General features: G+C 38.0%; 4 protein-coding genes and 1 pseudogene across 14 annotated transcripts; 1 reads left to right on the top strand and 4 right to left on the bottom strand.

Annotated features, from left to right (window-relative positions):
- Window positions 1–53: 53 nt before the first annotated feature.
- LOC103831890 (tip elongation aberrant protein 1) lies at window positions 54–3,399 on the bottom strand. Of its 4 annotated transcripts, none has more exons than XM_009107828.3 (12): window positions 2,955–3,399; window positions 2,436–2,585; window positions 2,157–2,324; window positions 1,888–2,040; window positions 1,653–1,805; window positions 1,419–1,586; window positions 1,232–1,348; window positions 969–1,158; window positions 764–896; window positions 626–688; window positions 416–551; window positions 54–347 (listed from the first exon to the last, which is right to left on the bottom strand). In XM_009107828.3, exons 1-12 carry the CDS (start codon window positions 3,133–3,135, stop codon window positions 289–291), a joined length of 1,671 nt encoding a protein of 556 aa, XP_009106076.1. In that variant the 5' UTR covers window positions 3,136–3,399; the 3' UTR covers window positions 54–288. The 4 variants fall into 4 exon arrangements, with proteins under 4 accessions (XP_009106076.1, XP_033131479.1, XP_033131478.1 ...); XM_033275588.1 differs by having other exon boundaries at window positions 764–893; XM_033275587.1 differs by having other exon boundaries at window positions 626–896; window positions 2,955–3,142; window positions 3,262–3,359.
- On the bottom strand, window positions 3,261–8,363 carry LOC103831888 (rhomboid-like protein 16, chloroplastic). Of its 8 annotated transcripts, none has more exons than XM_033275593.1 (9): window positions 7,185–8,363; window positions 6,663–6,777; window positions 6,436–6,555; window positions 5,826–5,933; window positions 5,662–5,709; window positions 5,473–5,520; window positions 5,247–5,348; window positions 5,126–5,167; window positions 3,261–5,041 (listed from the first exon to the last, which is right to left on the bottom strand). In XM_033275593.1, exons 1-9 carry the CDS (start codon window positions 7,514–7,516, stop codon window positions 4,937–4,939), a joined length of 1,020 nt encoding a protein of 339 aa, XP_033131484.1. In that variant the 5' UTR covers window positions 7,517–8,363; the 3' UTR covers window positions 3,261–4,936. The 8 variants fall into 8 exon arrangements, 7 of the variants coding, with proteins under 7 accessions (XP_033131484.1, XP_033131481.1, XP_033131482.1 ...); XR_004449494.1 differs by having other exon boundaries at window positions 4,862–5,041; window positions 5,826–5,958; XM_033275590.1 differs by having other exon boundaries at window positions 5,473–5,709.
- Window positions 8,364–8,605: 242 nt separating this feature from the next.
- LOC103832268 (rhomboid-like protein 16, chloroplastic) lies at window positions 8,606–10,775 on the bottom strand. The gene is made up of 8 exons (XM_033276047.1): window positions 10,756–10,775; window positions 9,903–10,017; window positions 9,695–9,814; window positions 9,498–9,605; window positions 9,328–9,381; window positions 9,088–9,189; window positions 8,963–9,004; window positions 8,606–8,878 (listed from the first exon to the last, which is right to left on the bottom strand). Exons 1-8 carry the CDS (start codon window positions 10,773–10,775, stop codon window positions 8,774–8,776), a joined length of 666 nt encoding a protein of 221 aa, XP_033131938.1. The 3' UTR covers window positions 8,606–8,773.
- A 598-nt stretch (window positions 10,776–11,373) lies between these two features.
- LOC103831889 lies at window positions 11,374–16,538 on the bottom strand (annotated as a pseudogene).
- On the top strand, window positions 15,814–17,853 carry LOC103831887 (transcription termination factor MTERF15, mitochondrial). The gene has a single exon (XM_009107821.3). It carries the CDS (start codon window positions 16,154–16,156, stop codon window positions 17,447–17,449), a length of 1,296 nt encoding a protein of 431 aa, XP_009106069.1. The 5' UTR covers window positions 15,814–16,153; the 3' UTR covers window positions 17,450–17,853.
- Window positions 17,854–18,162: the final 309 nt, after the last annotated feature.

Genomic DNA, 18,162 nt, shown 5'->3' with positions numbered 1-18,162 from the left:
ATACTATGTTTGTTTGCGTGTGTTTACTTGTCTATATCAGAGTTTATGATTTGTTAGGAAAAAAGAACTTCATTAAGGCATAGCTTTTGCTTGCAAATTGAAACTAAAATGTAATACCAACAGAGGAAAATCTTGTTTGTATTGCAGAGCTTCAAAATACAAAAACAAAAGACCTTAACACAAGAGTCAGCTTCTTCTATTCATCCTCCACTTTCTTCTACTTCACCTTTTCACACCAAATGCTATCTCAAGATCCTACTATACACCCCCAAAAGATCATTCATCTAGTTAATGCTGTTGCGGATTCTGTTCTGCCTCTTCATCTTCCGCAGCAACGGTTCCTGCATCTGTTCAACAGAATGAATAAGTTAAGACTTTATACCCAATCGTAGAGTCACGTCTGTTCATGAATCACCTTGGTTCTGTGGCGATGAATCTCCTCCAGGACCAGCTTCAGTAGCAGCAGCAAAGTCTGTTGATGTCTCATTTCTCAATGGCTCTACATTCGCCTGATCAAGAGTAACCGGTGATGTTTCTGAGTTCACAGCGCCCTGCAGAGTATATTCAGTACACATTCTGGTAAGAAACATCATCATTCCAAATAGCTTGAGCTAATCATTCATACCATATTGAGTTGAGAAGGATCTTGATCTTTGACATCAGAGGCAGCAGCAGCGGTTTCTGCCTCCTGTTGTCTCACAATGTTTACATTGGCATCAGCCTTCTCAATCATAGACGTGTCCATATCATTTGAATCTGCAACCTTCTTGTTAGCATCATCAGAAGGATCCACTGGACCAGCTTGTTGGCTACTACCTGCTGCATCTTCGCTCAAAGTTCTCAGTGACTTTGCTCCATGATCACAATCAAGATCCGTCATAGCAGGCCTTTTCCTGCTAACAACCAACAAAATCAAACATGCTATAGAACAAATGCGCTCAAAGAGAAACTATAACTTCAACACTTACCCACTGCTAACGCTTGGACCTGCCGTTTGAGCAGAGCTGTGTCTGTTCGAAAACAAAAAACCCCGAAGCACCCTCCCATCAATGATCGTCTCTATAGAGTAACCTAAAGGGACGTTTTCAGTAACTCTGGCGTGAAAAACCGTTTTCCCTTGATACATCGAGCCAATGCTCATAGGGAGAGTCTCTCTTCCTGCAACAAAACCATATACAGCAACCTGAGTGAGTTCCTGTTTACAACAAATGCTTCAAGTTAAGAGACACACCTTGATTAGTGCTGGTTCCAGCCACAGCTAGTTTCTGCGCTTGACATTTTAGCTTCATTTGTTTCCTTAGAGAAAACCTCCCTGGAGTTTGATCAAACCGTGCATTGTATCCACCATCTGTTGGCAATAAGCAAAGATGATTAGGAGAATAATAAGCAACCTTCCAAGTGAAAGGTAGAAACAAAACCTGTGTGTAGGTAGTAGATATCATCCAACGGCTCAAGATTCTTATTGCAGCCACCAACAAAGAAAAAAGAACCAGCCTTGTAAGGACCTAAAGATACAGCTCCAGCAGAGAATCTAGCAGATGGCCCTTCTTCCATGGCATGAACTAACTTGGACCATACACCCGTTTCTACAGAGACAAACCAACATCAAGCAGTTATAAAGCAATTGAAGGCGTGAGGTCTAAGTTACATACCCACATCAAGCACATAGAGATCATCGTAAAGATTCTGAGAATCAGTAAACCCTCCAAATACAAACAAGTTCCTCTCAAGTGCAACAGTGACATGACCAGCTCGAGGTGTTAACACCTGCCCTGAAGTTTTCATCTGCTTCCATACAAACGTTTCTGAAAAAATACAGAACCAGAAAATATCAGAAGACATACAGACGCATTAACGATTATGTGTATTCAATAATGATTTTTGGACCTGTATCAAGGATATGAACATCGGAGTAATAATAATCATCCAAATCTTCACCACCTACTACAATGATTTTGTTCTTCCACGTTGAGCAAGTGTGACTGTCTCGTGCAGAGGGTGGATTCCCAGCTGTTACAGCTCGTTGCCACGTTAAAGTCTCTAAACAGGATTAAAGCCAGTTCAATTACATGCGTCAAGAAAAAAAACAAGAATCAGAATCTCTCTCAGATTCCATATCAATGAACACAAAGAAAAGACAGCCTGAAGATGTGTACCTGTGTTGAGTGTGTAAAGGTCATTATAGAACACTTCATCATCTGAACCAGAAGCTTTCCCACAGCCACCGAATATGAAAATGCGTTTGCCAACGAGCGTGGCACTATGAGCCTCTCTAGCCTCGGGTCCTTCACCTCTAACATCCACGCATTTCCAAGTATGTGAAGCTATCAAATACACACACACACACACACACAATAGATTCAAATTCAAAAACCTCGCACCAGGAACAGTTTCTTGAATAACTAGAAACCATAAGAAAAGATGGAAGAGCTTACAAGTATCTAGCACATGCAGATCATTGAGATGATTCTTCCCATCAGTACCACCAAACACAAATAGGTGATCCCCAACAGTTGTACAGCTGTGACTGTCTCTCGGAGAAGGCGGCACGCCTCTGATCACCGGTTTAGTCCATATCTGCGTTCCTGCAACAATGAAGTTTTTGAAAAGGAGGCTATAAGTAAGTAACAACAAAACACCTGCAAACAACCTTCAGCAAGAATTATAAAGTCTAAATCATTCAAGTGCAGTGCAAAGAGGAAAGAAACAATGGATACGTACAAAAGGACAAAGATCAAGATTAGCTACAAAAGAAGATAACTTTTTGAGAATGGTGTATAGTAGATGGGTAGGTAAATGGGGTCTACCACACGAACGAACAAAAAGATTACACAGATCAAACAAAGACTGAGACTTTTGTAAAACCCACTACAAGAATCGACTCACACTAACAGCATTTAGTAAAAAGGCGACAACTTTTTCCACTGAGGTGATGTAACTTCAAGAACACTCACCAGCGTCAAAGACATGAACTTGATTGGTTAAGCAATCGTCTCTACCAAACCCACCGAAAACGTAGACAAATCTGCCTCCTTTAATGGCGTTACAAGTGTGTCCCCACCTCTTCCCGGGCCCGGAAGAAGAATCACCGTGACCCACTTGCTGGTTTTGTTGTCGGACCCTCTCCCACCTCATTTTTTTCCTGGAAAAAGAAAGAAAGATTCTTCCTTTTGGGTGGGGAAAGTGCGGGAAAATTCTAAAAGGAGGTTATAAAATTGAAAGACGGGGAACCCAAAATGCAAATGATTCTTTACTTCTTACGGCGATGCAGAGGATAAAAGGTGCTTTCTCTGTTTTGGGTTCTTAACGATGGCAACCGCAAACGTGACGAACGGAGCTTTTTCGCGTTTGCGGTTAAATCCAATGAGTAATTTTATTTTCCGCAAGCGTTAACTCTGTCCAGTGAGTAATTAGCGACACTCTGATGGTGTCTACCATATTTTTTTTTTTTCCCAACGATATTATTATAAACGGGCCAAGCCCAGGGACAAAGCCCACCAAATCAACAACAACAAAAAAAGAAAAAGCCCAAAACAAACGGGCCGCTAACAAACTACGGGCTTAAAGCCCAACAAAACAGAAACCCTAGCAGACGGGTGCCGCCACTGACACGGCCACGCAAACTCTGCAGCTTCACCGGATCCCACCGGACCTAGAACCACATCGCGAACTCTTAACCTTCCGATCCACGGAGAACTTTCACCGACCGAATCGAAATCTTATCCGCCGCATACCACTTCATCATTCTCGCTTCTTCTAACGGAGAGCATCAATCGATTTTGATCGAGATCTCATCCTTAACCCAAACGAAGCCGCCATACTAGAACCATCTTCAGACTGTCAGAGAGCTCATCAAACATCGAGATCTCATCTGACCACCAAGCACACAAGAAAAGTGAAATGAAACCCAAATCTCTAGAACCACCGTCTCCATCTTTCGGGACACCCCGAGCCGACTACAACGACTCCTGCAGAGCCAACCCACCAAACGCCTTCATGGACAAAGGCCACAGATGCCGGCGACGCAGAGCTAAGAGAGCCTCCACCTCCCGGGAACAAGATCCGACGACAGCAGAGCTATATAAGCCTCTACCTCCCAGAAAACCAAGCTAAAAGGAGAAAAAACGCTCCCTACCTCTCAAAACCAAACACATCAAACAGAGCAAAGAAATCAACACGGTAGAGAAAACACAACGCCGGACCGACGGTGACTGTGGAAGCCCCTCCGTCGGCCGGAAAACCAGATCTCTCTCTTCTCTCTCTTTATCGCTAGAAGACGATGTCGGTGTCTACCATATTAACTGCACATTAAATTTTCTGTTTTTCGTTTCTTTTATAAACTTTACTGCAATGATGGGACTTGTTTGTTCAATAAAATCTTCTTTATTGACATCGATTGGACTTGGGTTATTGGCCTAAATTAATGTCATTGTCCAAAATGTCAATGGCAATAATAATTGTCTCACAATGTTAATTTTAACCAATGTGAATGGTCATCTCAAACCCAACTCCAAAACATTATTTTAGTGTGATTTTGACACAAAAATTTTCTTTAACCCAACATTAAAAATCACACCATTGTAGTGCAATACTATAATTTCACACCAAATTTGGTGTGACACTATTCACCACACTAAAACACTATTCATCCCACTTAAACACTATTCACTTGATGCAAAAAAAAATACTATTCACTTATTTTATTAATAAAATAGACAATTAAATAAATGATAAATAAAAACATAAATACATATAATATTATAAAATAACTTTTAGTGTGAAGTTTAGTGTTATGGTTGGAGAAGAACTTTTTTTTAATGTTGAAATTACATTAAAATAGTGTGATTTTGACACTAAAATAGTGTTATGGGTTTGGGATGCTCTTATTAATTGAGTCATTTACAGCAAATCCTTCATGGACCAGTAATGAAACCAATCAATAGTAGAATCGACCTTTCCTAATCTGCCTCCATGCAATGGCTGCAACCATAGCTCCTCCTCCCATGTGAATCGAGGCAATGGTGAGACTCTTCTTCTTCCCCTGCAATTTCCAAGAAGTTGGTCTAGACTAAGAGAAAGTCATATTGTTTCCAAGCAAACGTAGATTAGATTATCAGATACACACCTCTAGCACCTTTACCAAGTCTTGTCCTAGGGCTAAGATTCCCTGAGTATTGAAGAGTGAGAGTAATTAGTAGAGAAGAGTTTTCATTCTCATTATGATGACTATGTAAAGAGTTCCTTACCATCATTATGGGTACTCGGAATATAAACGCAAAGTATGTAGTAACTTTAGGGTAGAGGAAGATATCAAGTAGTGTAATGGCATATAAAGGTCCCTCTGCACCCTGCAGACAAGTTGGAAAGAGTTCACCTCATCGGCATTTGCTGATTCCAAACAACAACCTCTGCGTCTCTCTCTCCCAAATATGCTCTGACAAATTCATTTAACTGGATGTATAGTAAACTTACCAGTAAAAGGGTGAGTTTTGATTGATCCTTGAATGAAACCATGTAGCTCTGTATGATTGAACAACCAATATAGAAGGTAAATATTATTCGGAAAAAAAATATCAATGTTAAAATGTTACTTATCTGTGGACCTAGCACGATTTGAGAGCAAGGAAACTCCTTGGCTCTGTATGAATAAAAGAAACATACCAGCATTCCAATGGGTTTTGATTGACCCTTGTAGGAAACACCTTGGCTCTGTATGATTGAACAACCAATATAGAAACGTAAATACTAATAATGTGAAAAAACTACTCATCTGTGGACCTAGCATGATGTGAGAGCAAGGAAACTATTATGGTTGATATATATACCTTGAGTATTGCCATTACACCATGCACACTTACGAAGAGAAGAGAGCCAGCAAGTGTTCCAGCAAAGTACAGCTTCAAAAGGTAAACCGGTCCCAAGGTTCTTGCGATCTAAGAGCATAACTATCCCAGGTTTCTAAAAGAGGTTTTTGACAAAATGTGGGCACCACTGACGCGTGGGTCCCACAAAAAATTTGAAAAATTAGTCCCCAAAATCACCAAATAATTAAGAATCAGTCTTTGGAGGTTTATTTTTTAATTTTTTTTAGAAAACAAAAAGAAAAAAAAATCTTAAGGATCCTTACCGATAATCATGGTCTAACAACATTAGGTTAAGAAATGGAGATATAAAAAAAATTAAGTGGAAGATCAATAACAAGAAACCAATTTTTCAAAAAACGAACCAAGTCATCTATATAGTATGATCTATCTATACACTAATAAAGCTAGCTGTTACAGTCACATGAAGAAACTCAAAAACAAAATCCGTGTGTCTCCAACGGTTGCAGACAGATAATTCATAGGAAACACATGAATTCACTTCTCACAAACATCATTAAGGAAAACATTTCACTCTAAAATATTAAAGCGTTAAGGAAGGAAGAAGTCATACGCTGGTTCCAAAGTAGTAGAGTCCAATCATGTTAACGATGAGTTGACTGGTTCCAACATTACTGAACCCCGAAGTTATCAGCGTGTGTATTCGTCCTGACATAAAGGTGTACGATGATAGCTGACGAAACATCATATGGTTAAATACCAAATTATCAACAAAATCCAAGACAAGAATTCAACTTTAAATAAAAGATCAAAGAAAGTTTTGAACATTATTGGTCTGACCACAAAATTTTTTGACATCCATTGCGGGTCTGAAGTCTTCCACATAGTTAATACAGCAACATTGGCTATTATCAACCCGAAAACAGCACCATTAGCTCCATTAAACCAAGACTTCCTGCCAGAGGAAGGAAACACACAAGTAAACACATGTATTATAAAAAAAGTGAACACCATGGAACACATGTGAAAAGCCTATTCCTTTAACAAAAAAAATCAAAATGTATTAAACTCTTCTCTAAAAAAGGAAAAGCATCAAAAGAGCTTTCTGCTACTCAAATCAAGAACTACACAGAAATGGTAAAAAAAAGCAAGTGAAGCCTACTGATTTTCTCATTGTCCTTTTTTCTGATTCCTCACATCTACAAAAGCATAACTGAATAAGAAAAGCTAAATAATGTAGATTAACCACATAGATCATGTCTAAAACCCTAAATCAAACAAGAAATTTTCAAGAACTTTCTATACTACAAGCTCAGTTGTGTAAGAAATGTTAAAGAGTAAATAGGGGAAGAACCAATATACCATCCACGTTTTTGAAAGCCAGTGAAAACCCAAGGCTTAGGAAGAAGCTGAGGATCGAAGAACCCAGCTCTAGCTTCCAACAGACTTCCGGACCCTTGAGCTTTCTCCGACAGCGACAGAAGAGATGGAACAAAGCGGGTTACTGAAGATGATGAAAATGAAGAAGCGAGGCCAGAAGGAAGAGGATGGCTCAGTATATGGCGGCTCTGGCTCCAGTGAGATTTAGTTAGCTGCCAAGAAGAAGAAGAGCCAACGACGAACCTGCGAGAGAAAAGCGCATGCATTTTCTTTTCTTCCAACAAATTCATTTCAAATTTTACCAAATGGCTCATAGATATAGAAGAAAAAGAAGACAAAAACTATGTAACTTCTGTATATTATTATTATATCATGAGCTATGTGTGTTACCAACGTCAGCTTTTTATATACAGTAGTAGTGCAAATATTATTTTTCAGAAAAATAATATCACACTAGTTGTTGTTGTTTTTTAACATTAATATCAAACTAGTTAATTTAGTGATTTTCTTACAACTTAATTTACAAGTAGCAATTGTATTTTTAAGGTAAACACAGAAAAAATCCTCAAGACTTTAGGGAAACTGTAAATTAACTTGCAAATATTCACTAAACCATAACATGCATCTATCAGATTAAAATATAAATTGTATATACATTCAAGTCAAAGAAGCTACAAAACCATAAAGTTCACAAGTATTTGCCAGTCACAAGTATTTACTCTACAATGTCAGTAACTTTGTCGTGAATGTATATACAATTTAGAAAATACTACCGATTGATATTTACTGTTATTCACACATATTACTTTTTTGTTTTACTTTTAATTAATTTAAAGTTTTATATGATTTCAATAAAATTCAACCACTAAATACTAAACTCTAAACAATATTAAATCCTAAACTCAAATATTAGAATCTTTTTGATTAAATGTATTTTTAAAAGGTGATATCCAGCTTATTGTATTTGAAGCAATTTCTCTTTCTAATTTATGCTCTTATCATCCTTGTCTTTTCTATGTCAGTTTACTGCAAAAAAAAATTTGAGCAAACTACCAAACTTTCATTCAATCTTAAGAAACAGAGTTGGCCTCTAGCTACAGAGGGAGAGTTTAAGAGGCCAAATGCTCTTATTATACAGTTTAGGAAATAAGTAATACTCCCGATTGATATTTACCGTTATTCACACATATCAAGAGTATTTTTGATAAAATGGGTTTTTGAAAAGTAGTATCCAACTTATTGTATTTGAAGCAATTTCTCCTTTTTTAATTTATGCTCTTATCATCCTTGGGTTTTCTATGTCAGTTTAGTGCAAACTATAATTCATTGTTTGTTCCATAAGCTCTTCTTGATTGACATCAAAAGAAGACAGAAAAATGATTGCCATGGAACTTGGATTAATAAATGTAAAAGACAAAACACAAACTACCCTAATTATTATTTTCATTGTCCAAAAAAACCAATAATAATCTCATTGTGACTCACAAAATTAAACATAACCACTGTCATGATCATATCAATTGAGTCTTTTGCAGCAAATCCAACGATTCCTAGACCAGTAATGAAACCAGTCAATAGTAGAATCGACATTTCCTAATCTGCCTCCATGCCATAGCTGCAACCAAAGCTCCTCCTCCCGTGTGCATCGAAGCAATGGTGATACTCTTCTTCTCCCCCTGCAATTTCCAATAAGTTGGTCCAGACTAAGAGAAAGTCATATTGTTTCCTAGCAAATGTAGATTAGATTATCAGATACATACCTTTAGCACCTTTAACAAGTCTTGTCCTAGGCCTAAGACTCCCTGAGTATTAAAGAGTGAGAATAATTAGTAGAGAAGAGTAATTTTCACTCTCATTATGATGAGTATTGTCAACAGTCACTTACAAGCATTACGGGTACTCGGAGAATAAACGCAAAGTATGTAGTAACTTTGGGGTAGAGGCACATATCCAGCAGTGCAATGGCATAGACAGATCCCTCTGGACCCTGCCACACAAGTTAGAAAGAGTTCTACCTTTCGTGATTAATCCAAACAAGAACCTCTGCATCTCTCTCTCTCTCTCTCTCTGTCTCCAAAAGATGCTCTGACAAATTCATTTAATTGGATGAATAAGAGAAACATACCAGCAGTGCAATGAGTGTTGATTTATCCTCGTCGGAAACTCCTACTCCTTCGCTCTGTATGATTGAACAACCAATATAGAAACATAAATACTAATAATGTGAAAAAACTACTTATCTGTGGACCTAGCATGATGTGAGAGCAAGGAAACTATTATGGTTGATATATATACCTTGAGTATTGCCATTACACCATGCACACTTACGAAGAGAAGAGAGCCAGCAAGTGTTCCAGCAAAGTACAGCTTCAAAAGGTAAACCGGTCCCAATGTTCTTGCGATCTAACAACAATGGGTTTCAGAATTAGTATTATTCATTCAAGGAAACATTTCACTCTGGAAAATTTAAAAGTTAAAGAAAGAGGTCATACGCTGGACCCAAAGTAGTAGACTCCAAACATGTTAACGATGAGTTGACTGGTGTCAACATTACTAAAACCCGAAGTTATCAGCGTGTGTATACGTCCAGTCATCAAGGTTTTCAATGATAGCTGCCGAAACATCATATGGTTAAGTAAAGAGCTGAACATCAAATAAAAGATAAAAAAAGATTAGAGCTTTGGACATTGTTGGTCTGACCACAAAATTTTTGACCATCCATAGCTTGTCGTAAACATTCCACATAGCAAATACAGCAGCATTAGCTATTATCAATCCGAAGACAACACCATTAGCTCCATTAAACCAAGACTTCCTGCCAGAGGAAACCCAAGTGAAAAGCCTACTCCTTAAATCAAAATGGGACTAGGTCCTAGTCTATGGGTCTATGAAAGGAAAAGCATGCTTGTTACAAAAATCAAGAAGTACACAGAAATGGCAAAAAAGCAAGTGAAGCTACTTTTAGTGTAAAGTTTAGTATTGTAGTTGGAGATGAATTTGTTTTTACTGTTGAAACTACACTGAAATAATTTTGTTTTGACATTAAAATAGTGTTACGGGTTGGAAATGCTAAGCAATTTCAACTTTTTTTATATACAGTAGTAGTGCAAATATTATTTTTCAGAAAAATAATATCACACTAGTTGTTGTTTTTTTTTGAACATTTTAAAAAAATGATGTTAAATTTATTCAAATAAAAAAAATGCTTTTGTACAAACTAATGCATCTTTAGTCTAATCTGTGATAGAACTAGAACAAAATCAATGATTTAATCCCATTTAATCTCTAGATGAAAACCAAATTAATTGATATTAATGTTTTTTTTTGAACATTAATATCAAACTAGTTTAGTGATTTACTTACAATTTAATTTACAAGTAGCAATTGTATTTTTTAAGGTAAACACAAAAAAAATCCTCAAGAGTTTAGGGAATTGTAAATTAACTTGCAAATATTCATTAAACCATAACATGCATCTATCAGATTAAAATATAAATTGTATATACATTCAAGTCAAAGAAGCTACAAAACCAGAAAGTTCACAAGTATTTGCCAGTCACTATCCGTGCCCATGGTGATAGGAACCCGAGATGTTGTTACTCTACAATGTCAGTAACTTTGTGGTGAATATATATACAATTTAGAAAATACTCCCGATTGATATTTACCATGATATTTACACATATTACTTTTTTGTTTTACTTTTAATTAATTTAAAGTTTTATATGATTTCAATAAAATTCAACCACTAAATACTAAACTCTAAACAACACTAAACCCTAAACTCAAATATTATAATCTTTTTGATTAAATGTATTTTTAAAAGTGAATCCAGCTTATTGTATTTGAAGCAATTTCTCTTTCTAATTTATGCTCTTATCATCCTTTGTCTAGGTCAGTTTAGTGCAAAAAAAATTTTGAGCAAATTACCAAACTTTCATTCAATCTTAAGAACCAGAGTTGGCCTCTAGCTACAGAGGAAGAGTTTAAGAGGCCAAGTGCGAACTATAACTCATTGTTTGTTCCATAAGTTCTTCTTGATTGACATCAACAGAAGAGAGAAAAATGATTGCAATCCAAGTTCGTTGTCCAAAGAAAGACAAGACAAAACACAAACTACCCTTATTAATTTCGTTGTCCAAAAAAAGTCAATAGTAATAAAATCTCATTGTGACTCACAAAGTAAAAAAAAAAACACTATTATGATCATATCAACTGAGTCTTTTGCAGCAAATCCAAGGACTCATAGATGGACCAGTAATGAAACCAATCAATAGCTGAATAGACCTTTCTTAATACGTCTCCACGCAATGGCTGCAACCATAGCTCCTCCTACAGCGTGAATCATACCCACGGTGATTCTCTTCTGTTCCCCCTGCAAATTTCAAAGGAGTTAGTCAAGTTTAAGAGAGATATTCAGATTGTTTCCAAACAGATGTTAGATTAGATTGTCAGATACTCACATCTAACACCTTCAAAACCTTGTTTTCGAAGGATAAGATTACCTGAAATATTAAAGAGTGAGAGTAATTAGCAAAGAGTTTCACTCTCATTATGACGAGTATGTAAATAGTCCTCCTTACAAGCATTACGGGTACTCGGCAAATAAACGCAAAGTATGTAGTAACTTTGGGGTAGAGGCACATATCCAGCAGTGCAATGGCATATACAGATCCCTGTGGACCCTGCCACACAAGTTAGAAAGAGTTTTACCTCATCTTGGTGATTTTAAACAAGAACCTCTGCGTCTCTCTCTCTCACTCCAAAAGATGCTCTGACAAGTTCATTTAACTGGATGAATAAAAGAAACATACCAGCAGTCCAATAGGTTTTGATTGACCCTTGTAGGAAACTCCTTGGCTCTGTATGATTGAACAACCAATATAGAAACGTAAATACTAATAGTGTGAAAAAACTACTCATCTGTGGACCTTTCATGATGTGAGAGCAAGGAAACTATTCTGGTTGATATTATATACCTTGAGTATTGCCATTACAGCATGAGCACTTAAGAAGAGAAGAGAGCCAGCAAGTGATCCAGCAATGTACAGCTTCAAAAGGTAGACCGGTCCCAGTGTTCTTGCGATCTAACAACAATGGGGTTATAAATATTCATTCATTAAAGGAAAGGTTTCACTCTGGAAAATTTAAACGTTAAGGAAAGAGGAGGTCATACGCGGGTCCCAAAGTAGTAGAGTCCAATCATGTTCATGATGAGTTGACTGGTTCCAACATTAGTGAAACCCGAAGTTATCAGCGTGTGTATACGTCCAGTCATAAAGCTTTTCAATGATAGCTGCACAAAGATCAAAAGACAAGAGAGCTAAACATCAAATAAAAGATAAAAGATTAGAGCTTTGGACGTTGTTGATCTGACCGCAAAATTTTTGATCATCCATTCCCGGTCGTAAACCTTCCACATAGTAAATACAGCAGCATTAGCTATTATCAATCCGAAGACAACGCCATTAGCTCCATTAAACCAAGACTTCCTGCCAGAGGAAACCCAAAAAAAAAAAAGAGCTTATATCATGGAGCACAAGTGAAAAGCCTACTCCTTTAACAAAAATCAAAATGGGACAGCATAAAAAAAAGTGAAAACCATGGAACACAAGTGAAAAGCCTACTCAGCTCCCAGTCTTCTAGTCTATGCTCTATAAAAGGAAAAGCATCAAAAGAGCTTTCTGCTGCTACTCAAAATCAAGAACTACACAGAAAATGGTTAAAAAAAAAGCCTATTGATTTCTCATTGTTCTTTTTCTGTTTCCTCGCATATACACAAAAGCATTTTTGATTTTGGAAAGGCAAAAAAAGTAGTGAAATTAACCACATAAGTCATGCCTTAAAACCCTAAAAATAAAGCTAGAAACTTTACAAACTCAAAGACAAGTTTTTTTTTTTCTAAACTCAAAGACAAGTTTCTCCAAGAAAACAAAAGAAATGTAGATTAAGCTACTATATAAAAATCATATCCAAGCTCAGTTGTGTAAGACATGTTAAGAGTAAATAGGGGAAGAAACAATACCATCCACGTTTTTGAAAGCCAGTGAAGACCCAAGGCTTAGGAGGAGGAAGCTGAGTATAGAAGAACCCAGCTCTAGCTTCCAACACACTTCCGGACCCATGAGCTTAATTTCTCCGACAGCGACAGAAGAGATGGAACAAAGCGGGTTACAAAAGATGAAGAAGGAAGATGGCTCAGAATATGGCGGCTCTGGCTCGAGTGAGAAAAAGCGAGCTTCTTCTTCATCAGAGATTTAGTTAGCTGCGAAGAAGAAGAGGAGCCAACGACGAACCTGCGAGAGAAAAGCGCATGCATTTTCTTCCAACAAATTCATTTCAAATTTTACCAAATTGAGCATTTTAGATATAGAAGAAGAAGAAGACAAAAAGGACGTAACTTCTGTACGTATATTATATTATCATGAGGTATGTGTGTTAGTTACCAACGTCAGCAATATTTGTAAACAAAATATGATATCACACTAGTTTAGTGATTACAACTTTTATTCTAAGGTAAAATATAAATATTTTCTCAAGATTGTTGGGAAGTTGTAAATATTTATTGAAACATAACATACATCTATCAATCAGATTAACAATATAAATTATATATACATTCAAGTGAAATAATTAAGCTACAAAATCAGAAAGACCACCAGCCATTATCCGTGCCCACGAATCTTTTAAGGTTAGAGGAACCCGAGGTATTGACCACCATTCAGAATAGTTAGTATGTAATCTACATTAGATCAAACTATTTTTTTTTTACCGTTTCTTTACAATTAATTATTGGAATAAAACAGGAGAATTATAGACTAATATATAGTTCGTTCAGGATGGTATATGTTCAGGCTAAGTTGATAGAGACTGTTTGTTTGAATTATTGGTTTCAAATAGACTGACATGCTTGTTGAGGCAATTTGGACATTCTGTTGTTCCTTCTTGATTATCTTACTATCTGGAAGAGATTAATCATTGTGGTTGTAACGGCCCGGTTTCTGGCCCAAAAATTTTCATAAAAGAATGGGCTTCTCTACGGCCCATTTGACAAAAATCTAGGGTTCCCTTCACCCTTCCCTATAAAAAGAGGCGCAGCCTCTCACTTTTCCCTCATTTCTAAAACTTGAGCGAAGCTCTGCAGAGATTTAGAGAGACTAGGAAACCCTAGCCGTCAAGCTTCTCTTTTCCTTTTCTCTCTTCTTCTCTCACGCCTCTCTTTCTCTCTCTCTCTCTCTCTCCGTGATCTCTCTCTTCTCTCCTCGCCGTCGCTCTCTCTCTCCTTGCCGGCGCCGTGTGGTGGAGGTGGTGACCAGATCTCGATCTCCTCTCCCTTGTCTCTTGTTTCCAGATCCAGATCCAGATCTAGGATAAGGTGGAGTGTTTCGAACCCAACCTTCTTTCATGGTCCTGTATACTCCTATATGTTGGAGTTAGGTTTGATTAGACCCTGTTTGGGAGTTAGGTTGATAGTACATGGTATTTCTAGGATGATAGAGGAATGGATCATGATGCATAAGAACCCTCATATTGATAAATGGGACTTGATGAATTGAATTGAATTGTTGTGGTAATGGCTGATTGGTAGTTGATACTTGTTTGTTTGGTTGTGTTGTCCCATGTGTGGTTGTGATTGAAGTTAGGATGCTAGAGAGAAATAAATGCTAGGGTGATAGATGAACAATGATTATAAAAGTTATTGAAGTAGAACTTGAATGCGATGTGTATTGTGTGTGACACCGATAACGGGTGGCGTCTAGTGATTGAGTCCAAGTACAAGTAGAAATGAAAAGGGGAAGTAATTGGGAATGGGAAGGGTTAAGTGAAAGCGATAAAGAAGTGAAAGGATAAGTAAAAGTATGAAAGAATGTTGTTAAGGTTAAGCATGGGTGGGAAATCATATAGAGAGTCTAAGGATTGTAGGTGGGGTAGTAGTCCACGCTAGGTATCCATAGGAGATGTGGCGAATCCACATGAATATGGAAGCACCCATAGGAGATGTGGCGAATCCACATGAATAAGGGGTAGAAGCCTAGTGGGGGGCTACCCACTGAGGAAAAGAGGAAAAGAGGAAAAGAGGAAAAGATGAAAAGCTGAAAAGGATATGCATTGTAGGGTTTTAGCTCATGGTCGGATACAGGAAGTTAAGGAAGTCATAGGATCGAGTCGGACTGGTAAGATGAGTCGGTTAAGTCTAGGGATGGCGTGTGTGGCAATGAGTGAGATCATTGTATTGACTGATTACTAGGTTGTTAGAAATGAATGGAAGTGTGTGTAGAAATTACAGATGGTGATAGGAAATGATAAAATGCGTTAACTGATTGTAGTGGCTAGTCAGTCCTAGTTCCCGCATAGAGTAGTATAGAGTGTCGTGCGGGCAGGCTGGTCTAGAGTCACTTCACTGAGTAACTTGTTGCTCACCCTCCTCCATTTCCATTTTTTTCCTGTGCGCAGGACTGTAAGTAGAAGTATATGGATGTGGGTGTGACGGTATTTCAAAGAAGGTTATGCGCTCGCCTCTCGGGACCAGTAACGGGACACGTAGGGTTGTCTAAATGAGTAGACACGTGTCCATAACGCCCCTTCGATAACCCCGGTCGGACGCCGGGGGATCGGGCTGTTACAGTGGTGACCTGGTGAGCGATACTCTCAATATGAATGTTTACACACACTTTCCAATCACACTATCTTTGAAGTTTGTGGTAACTATGATATATAATCAACCAAATAAAAATTATCCTTAACCAATTCTTTCTTAGCCAGTCACACAATCAAGAGAAAACGACAAAGCCTAAAGAAGAAAAGGGCAAAATGTCAAAATTGAAAGTAAGAGCCTTGCTCAAAAACAAGATAAAAACTTCGAGGACACAAATGTAATTATCATAACCTTAATTTTCTTACACGACATCCATCGTGTTCTCTTCTTCCTCCTTCCTCTGTAAATTTTCAGAATGGCCTCAAAGCTTAAACCTTTCATCAATCTCCTTCGCTACACACCAAATCGATCACTATCCTCAAACCCCTCTTCGCAATCAAACTACAGGAAGCAAATCTCACTCGCGAACCTCCTCCAACGTCACGGGTTCCCTCCCTCCTCTCTCCAACACTTCCTCTCTAAAAACACCTTCCTCTCAAACTCCGATCTATCCCAAACCGAAGCTTCTCTCTCCATCTTACTATCCTTCAAACTCCCTCAGAAACAGCTCGTCTCCTTGATCCACGACTGCCCCAACGTCCTCCGACCAAACTTCCTGAAAAAATGGAGAGCTCCTCTCTCTGGTCTCTCCTCATCTTCCGCAATCAAAAGCGTCCTCGAACATTCTAGCAGATTCGGAATCAACCCAGATAAGTTTCACCAATGCACTAAGGTACTAAAAGGTTTAGGCTTTTGCGATAGTACTGTAAGTAAAGTTCTTGAAGCCTTCCCTAACGTTCTTGCACTAAACGAGGCTGAGATTCTCAGAAAGGTTGAGTTTTTAGTTGGAATCGATGTTCCTAACGTTGAGAGGTTCTTTCACGTTTTCCCCGAGATCTTAGGGATTAGTATTGAGTCCAAGCTTAAGCCGTTGCTTGATGAGTTTATAAGGATTGGGTTTAGCAAAGAGGAGATCAAGAAAGAGATTTTCAGAGAACCCAGAGTTCTTGGTTTGGAGCTGGGAGAGCTTTCGAGATGTTTGGAGTTGATCAAGACCTTGAAATGCCGTGAAGTGATCAAAGATGAGATTATTGAGAAAGGGTTGTTTCGTGCTGGGTTTGAAGTGAAGGTTAGAGTTGATTGTTTATGCAGACACGGGCTGATTCGGAGAGAGGCTTTCAAGGTTGTGTGGAAAGAGCCGAGGGTGGTTTTGTACGAGGTGGATGAGGTCGAGAAGAAGGTTGAGTTTTTGACTAACAGGATGGGGTTTCATGTGAAGTGTTTAGCTGATGTCCCCGCGTATCTAGGGGTGAATTTTCGGAAGCAGATTGTGCCGAGGTACGATGTGGTTGAGTACTTGAAGCTTAGAGGCGGGCTTGGGTGTGATGTTGGGTTGAAAGGTTTGGTTAAACCGAGTATGAAGAGGTTTTATAACTTGTATGTGAAGCCGTATCCGGAGTGTGAGAGAATCTTTGGGAAGAGGAGGGAGGATGCAAGGGTGAGGAAGCAGCGACATCCTGCTGGGCTTTGGAAGCTTATGAAGCCGCCTAGCCATGTAACAACGGAGGAAGATGTTGTGAACATGAAGTCTTTTGTAGAGTCGCTTGCTTAGTTAGATGCTATCTTGCACTGCTTGAAAACGGATACTAGATTGACACATAACGGTGGATTCTCGCTCCCTGATTTTGTTTACGACGAGCTGCTCTGAGTCGATATGTGTTTTCTGGAAACTCTCCTTTTGAGTTAATGGCTTTGATTACTCAGAGGACAATGCATCACCCTTGAAAAACACGATGTGTAGTCACCGTATGCATCTACCAACGGCCCATTGCCTTTTGTTTCAATGTCTATGCGACTATGGCTGAGGGATTTGCTGATCAAATGCAATGACTTTGGTTCTAAAACAAACAAGAGCCTGTTTCAACTTTAGATAGTAGTTAGAAATATTTCGTGGGCCGGGCAGGCTAGTGGTCTGTTTTGCCAATGATTAGAAAGAAAGAAAACAATTCATGGCCAGGCCTGTATACGTTAAAGAAGTATGAAGGATCAACGATTTTGAAAAGTAAACAAAACTAATACAAAAATGGTAAGAGCGAGAAATCAATTAAGAACTTTGAGAAATCAATTAGATACTCAACATATGTCTTACTTAATCAACTACTTAATCTTCATAAAAATGATGAATTTTGTTACTGATTTACAATAAAATAATACTCTCTCTGTTTCTTAATGTTATATATTCTAGATTTTTCACACATTTTAATAAAACATATTAAATTTGCATATTTTTTGTGTTTATCTTTGTTTCATAATTTTATGCCAATA

Source organism: Brassica rapa, chromosome A07, assembly GCF_000309985.2.
Source record: "Brassica rapa cultivar Chiifu-401-42 chromosome A07, CAAS_Brap_v3.01, whole genome shotgun sequence".
Taxonomy (NCBI): Eukaryota; Viridiplantae; Streptophyta; class Magnoliopsida; order Brassicales; family Brassicaceae; genus Brassica; species Brassica rapa.
The sequence above is the reverse complement of the archived record's forward strand: the minus strand, read 5'-3'. Positions and strand labels throughout refer to the sequence as shown.